The sequence below is a fragment of the Poeciliopsis prolifica genome, unplaced genomic scaffold, assembly GCF_027474105.1.
Source record: "Poeciliopsis prolifica strain line A6 unplaced genomic scaffold, Auburn_PproV2 SCAFFOLD003, whole genome shotgun sequence".
NCBI classification, from domain to species: Eukaryota; Metazoa; Chordata; class Actinopteri; order Cyprinodontiformes; family Poeciliidae; genus Poeciliopsis; species Poeciliopsis prolifica.
In genome coordinates, this window is record NW_026562378.1 from 15,328,219 (window position 1) to 15,338,522 (window position 10,304).

Sequence of the window (10,304 nt, forward strand, 5' to 3'; positions counted from 1 at the left end):
TTATATTTCTTAAATTGTATCTCTTTAATTTTAATTTGAATGCCATTTGACATATAGGAAGGATAACAGTAAACAGACCCAGTTGTGGTTTGTGAATGTTATAAAGACACACTGAGAAAGTAATTTAATGATTTGTAGCAATAAGCTTAAAGTGGTCTCAGATAAATGAGAATATAGAAAAATTATAGCATCGAAGGGAAGTGGAGGTCGGTCCCCATGCCTGTGGTTCGTCCTAGGTCACAATTAAGGTCACTTTTGACAACAGGATCTGTTTTATACAACATTAACATAATTGAAGACACATGATTATCTGTAACTGGGATATTTCAGATTCAGAAATACACACAGATAAATCTACTTATTTATTTCAGATTATATAACTCATGCAAACAAAAATGTTGAAAACCAACTATCAGTGGTCTCACAATTATGTTGCATGACAACAATAACAACTATGAAGATTGAATGAAATGTATTTATTGTCTGTATCTTTTCTACTTTGTAGAGATTAAAGTCACAGGTTTGTAATGTTAGAGATTTAACTGTAAATCTAAGTCTCTTCGCTTGAGGTTTAGCATTTATCATTAGGGTCACAGAGCAAAATGGCACATTTAGACATCGTCCTCTTATGTACTCATTTGTCACATGATGCACATTAAAATTGAGTAACATCAAAAGCTCAGAGATCTTTTTGCTTTGCTTGTCACCAGTTAATAATTGGAAGCTGCTGCTAAGCCCATAATTGTAGCATCATGAGATGACAATAGAGAGGTAATGTTGCATTTGTTTTACACTTGTAAATATGTATTAATTGGTTTTATTTTGTAACCAGGGTACTTTGTATTGCAGACTTCTACCCAGGTCCCTCTTGAAAATGAGATCCAGATCTTTACCTGGTTAAATAAAGGAAATAAACATAAAAAATAAAAACAGCCTACATATTTTGGTAAATGGGAACACAAACAGGGTCAGTAGATTTGAAATGATACAACGTGAAGTAATGTGAAGACTGTACACAACCAAGGCAGTTTCCTTCCGGTGAAAATAAAAAGAGGGAAGGGGATCTGCACAGACAGTGGTGGGATGCACAGACCAGAACAGATCCAGCTGGACGCAGAGAGAGAGAGAGACAGACCGCAGATCACAAGAAAGAAACGCAGCAGATTATCTCCCTGGTGAGTTTCTTTTTACCACGAGTTCTTAATTTTATTTATTTATATACATTTCTTGATTTGGTTTTGGAGAGTCTGAAGCAATGAAAGTTTTTAATCTCCTTATTTCTCCTTCGGACGACAGCCCAACTTTGTGGAGATTTAGCCATTAAACCAAGAGAGAACAAAGTAACGTTTCATGGATGACATCTAAAATCTACATCGACTGACTGCAGCCCTAACTCCGCGTCTGTGATGTGACCGCTGACTGCACAAAATCTGACGCTGGTGCGCATGATGGAGGAACTTTTACGCACACAGGAAGCTTGGGCTCAGAACGTTTCCTGGTACAATTCCAGTGATATAAACAGCACCAATTTAGGGAACAACACGGTAAACCCCTTAAAGCGAAACGAAGAAGTAGCCAAAGTGGAAGTTACTGTCCTGGTACTGGTGCTGCTGCTCGCTCTGACCGGCAACCTGTGCGTCCTGTGGGCTATCCACACCACCAAGCACAGCCATTCTCGGATGTATTACTTCATGAAGCACCTGAGCATCGCAGATCTTGTCGTGGCGGTGTTCCAGGTCCTGCCGCAGCTCATCTGGGACATAACCTTTCGCTTTTACGGACCTGATTTCCTTTGCAGGCTGGTCAAATACCTCCAGGTTGTTGGCATGTTTGCGTCAACCTACATGCTGGTCCTGATGTCCATCGATAGATGCTTAGCGATCTGCCAGCCGCTTCGCTCGGTGCACAAGGGGAAAGATCGCTTCTGTGTGATCGCATCTTGGATCCTCAGTCTGATTTTCAGTACCCCACAAGCCTACATCTTTTCTCTCAGGGAGGTCGGGAGTGGCGTTTACGACTGCTGGGGGGACTTCGTGCAACCCTGGGGTGCCAAAGCCTACATCACATGGATGAGTCTGAGCATTTACATTCTTCCAGTAGCGATATTAAGCATCTGCTACGGTCTGATATGCTTTAAAATATGGCAGAATATCAACATGAAAACCAGGAGGGAGCACTTTTTGGCACTCACGCCGAGGCCATCCAAGGGCGCACATCCACTGTCACGCGTGAGCAGCGTCAGACTCATTTCTAAAGCCAAGATCCGCACCGTGAAAATGACATTTGTGGTGGTCATCGCATATATTGTGTGCTGGACTCCTTTTTTCTTTGTCCAGATGTGGTCTGCATGGGATCCTGCTGCACCAAGAGAAGGTAAAAATCTCATTCGTCTTTTTTCCAAAATGGCACAAGAGATAGAAGATAAATATATCATTTTGTAGATATTTTAATGACTGAATATACTGGCTGACAGCTTTATTTTCCTGCTACTGCGTGAGGAAGTGTTTTGTGGCACAAGAAGCAGAATGCTGTACTGTATTCATTTTTGATTCATGGCACTGAAAATGTGTTGTCCATAAACCGTTGGCAGACAATATTTCAACACTAAATGCTTTTGGCATGCAAAGGTCATTGTCAGAAATATCTCTTGGAATGCATGACCATTCCCCTGTTTCTTTGAGAAATCCACCAAGATGATTAAGTCCAGACTTCCCAGGAGTGAAACCAGATAAATGAGAATGTCACTTACAACTCTTATCGTCTTTGAAACCACTGGGAACCAGTGCATCAAAAGGCTCTGTTTCAAGTTGTAGCTTATATAATATCCATTTAAACTTTTTTTCATACTTTCTTCGCCTTTTGCTTTAAAAGAGGACATGAGCAGCAAAGCAGATGTGCTCCACGACCTTTACATTGAACCACTTTGGAAAGTTGCACAAGTTCTTGTTCTGTTACAGATTTACGTATTAAATAGTTTCAAGATTATTCTGTTTTAAATATCTGAAAAGCTGCACAAAATGATTTGTGTTTATGAGGCATGATTTGTTGACTTGGTTGAAGTGTCCACTGGAAAAAAAATAAAAATAAATAATAAATCTTCTTTTATTACTCTTGTTGCCAGTTACCTACAAACTGCTTTTGCTTTCAAAATGCAGTATTAAAAAAATCATGTTACAGATTAACAGTTTGTCTTGGATAAAAATTAAAAACAAAATCCTCTTTTCTAATGTTGTTCGTCCTGCTTGTTCAAATTAATGCCAAAATCTTTTTTTCTTTTTCTTTTTGCAAACTCAAAAAAAGCCATGGAAATAGACAAAATCTACAAAGAAATATTGTTGTACTGAAGATAATATATAAAAATACAAGAAATATAATAAAACTGGAAACAACAATCATCATTACATTTTTGGTTGCACGAACATTTCCAAAATGATGGCGTGTACGCGCTTTAAAACTGTATTTTGTTGCCTTTAGTTGATCAACATAGTTCAAGTTGCTCTTGTTGTTTTTAAATTATTATTTTAAAACATGCACAGTAAAATGAATGACTTCTTGTCAGGTTAAACCGGTTCATCTTTTTGTCTTAAACAGTAACTCCAGCAAACAGACAATGAGGTTTTTTTGTCCGTATATAAAGCTAAATATAAAATCTAGTTTTCAAACAGAGTTCATTCTAAGTAGACTTATAATAGCATCATCCTGAAACAAGAGTATCTTAGTTTCCTCTATGTTTTCAATTAAAGTCTGTAGTTTATGAAAGACCTACAGACGGTCTTTCGTCTTTTGCCTTTTTGTGAATGTTACAATATATTTAAGTCTGCGGGAGGAGAATAAAGATAAATTAAACTCATAAGACGTGACAATACCTGATATTGACACATTTTATGGTTTCCCCAGAACAATATGAGATTCTGATAATATTTTTGAGTATTCAATATATTTATTTATATTTCACAAATACTTTAAGGACTTTCAGCTTTGAATAGTACAGTCCAGATTTCAGGTATCCATTTGTGTAATTCTTTGGTGCTCCTAATGTCCAAATAGAAGCAAAATCCCCACTTCCTCGGTTTGTATGAGTAGAATATATGAGTAGAATAAAGGCTTCATAAATATTAGAATGTGTTTTTGCTTTTTTGTTTTTTTAACTTCTGTTTGTTGTTGAATTATGTCAGGTTGGTATTTTGGATTGTGAATAACGAGCAACGAAGAACGATGATGCATGCAAGCAAACTGCAGTTCAGTTTACATGAACTCACAAGACAGTTTAGTTCAGTGCTGGTAGGAAGATGTGACACAGCAGTCTGATAGAAAACTGAACATGCTACAATCTTACTCCATCTTCAAGAAAAAAACTAGAGTTATTCAAACACTGATGATATTGGGCAGCTTGATTGAGAAAAAGAGGCTCTGTTATTTTTCTTATTTGATTTTGTTAATGTAGCTGGAGATAATTTACTTTGAAGTTGTTTATTGTCTGACAAAGCAAATTAGAGGGCTTTGTTTGTCTATTACATGTCTGCTTGTATGATGATCTATTGAAATAATAATTGGCCAATATTTACTTAGTTATCAGTTTATTGATAAGAAACTCTACTCCAGTTAAAATTCATCAAACCCCTGGAACATTTAGGGTTCAAGAAATCTAACTGGAATAAATATGAACATTTTGGAGAGACCAAGTCAGAATCTGTTAGAAAATGTATGGAGAGAGTTAAAGATTAGGGTGATGACAGGGAGGCCATTTAAACCTCAAAGACTCATAATCAATAATAAAACAATGGAAAGAGGCAAAAAGATGGACAGTGATGATAAGAACAGCTTGATTCCTGTAATGCCAGTAAATATTTTTGAAATGATTGTTGACAAGGCTATGAATAAGCTTTGATGACAAAATATGAATAAAAACATATTCTATATAGTAATATGTCTTTTAGTACATTTGCTTTATTTCTCATTTGCATCCAGACATTAACTTGTGGGTTGAATTTAAGTTATTTTACATCTAAATTTTCCAGAGGTATGAATAATTTTAGGCTTAACTGTATTTCACTGGACAAAATCACATACTGGCTAACTGGATTGCACTTTCTGCCATGAATGTGACTTTTATGGGAAGCAATGTGATGTTTTATGAATGAAAGATCTGATGTCATAATGTCTCACCACAAGAACCCGAGTTTGCAGAATAAGACAGTGGACGTAGCTACCCTACAGACAACTTGAACAATCTCCATTTAGTTTCTGCCATGAGTTTGTTCGTCGATCACAATTTTTTTAATCCAACGACTTGTACCAATTTCGCACGGCCTCCTTTGCCTGTATCTTGTAATCTCTGTCCTTTATGTCTGTTTCCAATGTCCCAAAGATAGGTTATTTTCTGAACAGGTTGCAAGATCATCATACAGCACAAAAAATAATTCATTTTGCACTTCAGGTTAATTTCAATGTTGTTTATATAGTACATTTTAAAACAACACATGTTTAAAAGAGAATTTCACAGCCAAATGAGACAAGATATAATATGCATTGGAAATATTCTAAAATAAAATTAAACATATATAAATAATAAAAAAAGAACAACTGAATAAAAGTACTATAAGCTGCATAAACTCTCTTGAGGTCTGACACTCAACTTGAAGTAAAAGCCCTAAAAAATGTCTATAAAGAGATAAAAAGTCTCTGCAGTCTCTGCATCGCATATTTTGAGACAAACCATTAAACAGACTTTGGGCAGCTCCTGAAAAACCCTCATCACCTTTAGTTTTTTTCTTGAATCGTGAGACTTCTGGAATGCAAATCAGAATGTGCTTTCTTCTTTTAATAAACTCATTAAAACTCCAATTCAATGGGGATCTTGAGATATATCTGTGTTGGGAATGTGTCCTTTTTGTCTATAATTGCATGTGGAAGACTTAGTAGAAAATAGATTAGTTATTGAGACTCTCCACACTTCAAAATGTCCTCTGGCAGGACATTAAATACCTCGTTGCTTTCATCATTCTGGTCTGTGGCTGTGAAGAAAGAACTCTCTGGATATAGAGGGCAAGAGTATAACTTGGACTGCTGCATTTTTATTTTGTAGAGTACAAAAACAGTAACTACATACATTATGAAATTAACCTGTCCTTGCAAATTATTTACTATAAATACATTTTTGTGACTGTTGTTCTATTGAAACAATTTTCATACTAATAAAGTCTGAAAATTTCTGCATGAATGTAAATTCATTGGCTATAAAACTTCCACGCATTTTAAGCTTAAATACAAGCAGTAAATTTGATTCTGCTTTTTCCTGCAACAGTAAATAACATTTACTTTAGGAAAACAAACAAAGTAGTGTTGGTAGATATCAGCTCACAAGAAGGTCCTAGGTTCAAATCCCTGCCTGGGTTCTATTTGAATGGAAACGCATATTCTCCCTGTGCATGTTTGGGTTCTCTCTGGGTACTCCAGCTTCCTTCCATAGAATAAGAACATGACTGCTAGGTAGGTTTCCAGCTGGGTATATGAGGTCTTCCCTCATTTCAAAAGTAGGTCTCAATCTAAATCTTGGTGCTGAAGTGTGGATAACTGAACCTGTGCTTTCAAATTTACTGCAGATTCTTCGACGCTTTTCCACTCTTTGTTGAGATGAGTGCAAGTTTAGCAAATGTTTTTTGATCAAATTATGAAACATTTAGCTCTTAATTAGATGGCCTGGACATCACTAAAATTGTAAGATTGTGGAACCAAATTTGTAGAGAGGAAAAATATTTTTATTAACTTGCAAATGATAGTCTTAGTGCTTCTTTTAACAAACAGATGTTTCTTTCTCCTTCATTAAATTGTTAAAAGTCATAAATAAATTTTTTTTAAAAACTGCGTACCATAATGTTGATGTTTTGTTAATAAAATCCCAGAAGTTTGGGTGAAGAAAAACAACCTTCACACTCTCTCAGTTTTGGGAATTTAAAAGAACTGCGTTCCATATTTCCATGCTGCACCAAATAGTCTTTCAGCTCTGGACAGGCTGTTTGACTTATGTCTTAAACAAACGCCTCTCATACTTTCGGGTCATTTTTTAAACACAGCATAAAGCTTTGAGCAGAAAGCTCGGTCCTGTAGGGAGTTGGAGTCAGGCAGGAAAAGAGCAGCTCAGCACCAGAGGGGTGAAAAAGACAATAAGTACTAAATCTCCCACACCCCATTAACAATTCAGAGAAGAAAAAATATATTTGGAAGTCATCCATTTTCCACTTCTGCCTCAATGTGCTCTGCAGCTATATATGTAATTGGCTGAGTGGTTGGGAAAATAAGGTGTTTTTTTTTTTTTCCACTACAGGGCGGCCTCTTTTAACAACCCATTTGTCATATCTGTGTCAGCTTGACAATCCTCAATTCGGCATCTATTAACCTTTCGTGTTTTTATTAATCCTGAATGCTTTGGAGGATGTCTAATGTGGGGGTTCGTATAGTTCTAAATGAAAAGCGATTTCAGTCCCAACAGGAAGGGAGTCAAATGGGGAGATAAAAACTGCTTAGTTTTCTGTAAGCCACCGCCCTGAAATCTTTAAATTATGAATACATTTAAAACAACCTAAGCCATGTTTACTTCTATAATGTTTTATCACAGCTAAATGTCTCCAGTAAAAACAAAATAATCATTCAGAGAAACGAATTTGTTGGACATTGTGTTGCAGACATGCTGTCTGGTTACAAATGTATTTTACTGAGATCTTATTTATTAGGATGTACAGGTTTGGAGTGAGTTGATTATGCACTGTGGCTGCATTGGTCACACAAGTCTTACCCCTGTGTCGGGCAAGTTCCTCTGCTCACTATTTCACAAATTAAAAAAAGGTCCAAGTTGAAGTTAATCACACTTTGCTGTCCCTTCCAAATAACTTTTTTATTTAATTTATAAAGCTGTAATTCAGCTGTATTAAATTTTCTAGATAACATTTTATTGAATTTAAAATAGGAATGTATCGAAAATCTGCAAACTGTTATGCAGAACAGAGTTGTAACTCTGGGGCAAGATTTGTTACTCTCATTCGGCATCAGTCACACTCCTACCTCTGCTGGCAAGGTGATGCATAGATGGAGGTGATATAGTCTAGTGCACATTTTATGCAGGAACTTCTATTCCTGTAAAAAAAAAATCTTATGCCAGGTTGAAAGGTAGTGGGGTTTTTTTTTCTAACATAATTAAACATAATTAGGCATATGGATAGTTTATAGTAGTTTTAACAAGAAGCAATATAGCAAAAATAATTAAAGATGATGAAAAGAACCTTTACAGTCTTTTCTAAAACCATTTAGTTTCAGTACATTAGTCAGCCTGGTGAAATTATTCACAGCCTGTTTCCTAAACATGTGAAGCTGATTCAGCAGATCTGAACAATAGAGTGAGCATCTGCCAATGCTTTGTTGAGCGTGTCAAATAAAGAAGAAAACATACATTCAGAGACCGCTGATCTGATGTAATGTTCTTTTTTTTTTCAGCTAAAGCAAAGATTATCAGTACTGGCATGGGGGAAGAAAATAGGACATTCTAGCAAAACCTGAATGTTTTCCTATGATATTTAGATAACATAAACTTAGCTAGAATAAAATATAATCTATTCTGTAGTAGAATACATGTTGGAATACAAAATAGATCTATTTTAAATATTCTATTTTACAAAATAGAAAAATATTTGTAGAATATTCTATTTTTGTAGAAATGTGTTTCTACAAAACATTTTACATATTGTCCATATTTTTACGTATACAAAAAGTATTTGTATCTAAATAGAATATTCTATGTTGCAGATAGAATATTCTATTATATTCTACAAAATAGAGTAAATAGTTAGTATTCTATTCTATTGTGAAATACTCTTAAAATGAAACTTAATTTCTTTTTTGCAGATGATAAATTAGTTGAATTAGCAATCAGTGTGACTATTTATTCAAACTAATCATTAAATTAATAAGGTGTCCTAAATTTTCAAGTTACATACTTTTTAAGTAGTCCACAAGTGTCCATAGGTTTTGTGTTAATACCCCGTGACTACCTCATCATTTCCAAACCATATTATAAATTGCCGTTATTGAAATATAGGCAGGTTATTTTCTATTTTTGTTTAGTAAAATGTTGTGGTTTGTTGTTTTAAATGCTTTCCTTTTCACTGACTCTAGTTTTTCTTTCCCTGTAGACATGGCCTTCATCATCTCCATGTTGCTTGCGAGCCTGAACAGCTGCTGTAATCCCTGGATCTACATGCTCTTTGCTGGTCACCTGTTTCATGACCTGATGCGGAGCTTCTTCTGCTGCTGCAGACACTATCTGGCGGACTCTTCCTGCCGCTGCGATCAGCAGTGCAGGCACAAAAGTGGCTCCTCCACTTTCGTCATCAAGAACGGCAGCAGTATGAGGAGTTTGACTCACACTTCCAGCACAGTGGGGCCTGCGCATTGAGCCGGCAGGGAGCCATCTTAAGCTTCCCGTGGTTGACTTGATCCAGCAATCATGCAAGGCCTTGGTTGAGGCATTTAATCATCTACAGCAGAGCTGAGCTCGCCATGGCACAATGCTTGTTGTCAGCTGTATTAAATTAAGCCAAACAGAGAACATAAACCTCCTGTCCGGAAACAGTCCTGCACCCTGTGATAACAGAAAGTAGAACAAAATGCCATTGTGTCCAAAATGTGAACTAAATGAGCTGCAAACCAGAGCACGTTTAAATTTAGCAGGATGTGTTCAAATGTCAGCTCTGACGGACCAGACAGAATGGACCAGACTTTAATTGAAGATGCCAAAAAAACTTTTCTTGTTGTGTTGAACAGACTGACTTGGTGGCTTTCATTTCTACCTATGGTCACAGAATGAGTAGGAGGAAAAGAATTGATGTGTATTGTTGTTTACTGTGGCATGTTCAAACATAAATATCTGTGAGATGAAAAAATAGGACAAAATATTACATACTGGATGTTTAGTTAACAAGACTTGTCTCCTATTTAAAGTTAAACAACTGTAAACATTCTTTATATTTGTTTGCAGTGTTTTTGAGCTTCAGTTTTATAGTTTATGGGTGTGTTCACACCTGACATATTCGGCCCACTTTAAACGGACCAGAATATGTTTCTTCCGTTGGTCTGAACCTTTTGTTCAGGTGTGAATGCACTCAAGCGAACTCTGGTGCGGACTAAACAAGCAGACCGAGACTCACTTTTTAAGGTGGTCTCAAAAAAATTCTGGTGCATTTCCCTTCAAGTGTGAACACAGACTGGCCTCAATATGAACCAACAACAGGACACAATGCTGGGAATTATGGTAA

At 36.2% G+C, this 10,304-nt stretch overlaps 1 protein-coding gene across 1 annotated transcript; it reads left to right on the forward strand.

Annotated features, from left to right (window-relative positions):
• The first annotated feature begins 1,360 nt into the window (after positions 1–1,360).
• On the forward strand, positions 1,361–9,445 carry LOC129358423 (isotocin receptor-like). Its single transcript, XM_055027472.1, has 2 exons — positions 1,361–2,373; positions 9,183–9,445. Exons 1-2 carry the CDS (start codon positions 1,446–1,448, stop codon positions 9,443–9,445), a joined length of 1,191 nt encoding a protein of 396 aa, XP_054883447.1. The 5' UTR covers positions 1,361–1,445.
• Positions 9,446–10,304: the final 859 nt, after the last annotated feature.

Coding starts and splice junctions, on each gene's coding strand:
- LOC129358423 (XM_055027472.1), top strand. CDS start 1,446: ATGATGGAGGAACTTTTACGCACACAGGAAGCTTGGGCTCAGAACGTT. Junction 2,374..9,182: donor TCCTGCTGCACCAAGAGAAG/GTAAAAATCTCA, acceptor CTTTCCCTGTAG/ACATGGCCTTCATCATCTCC.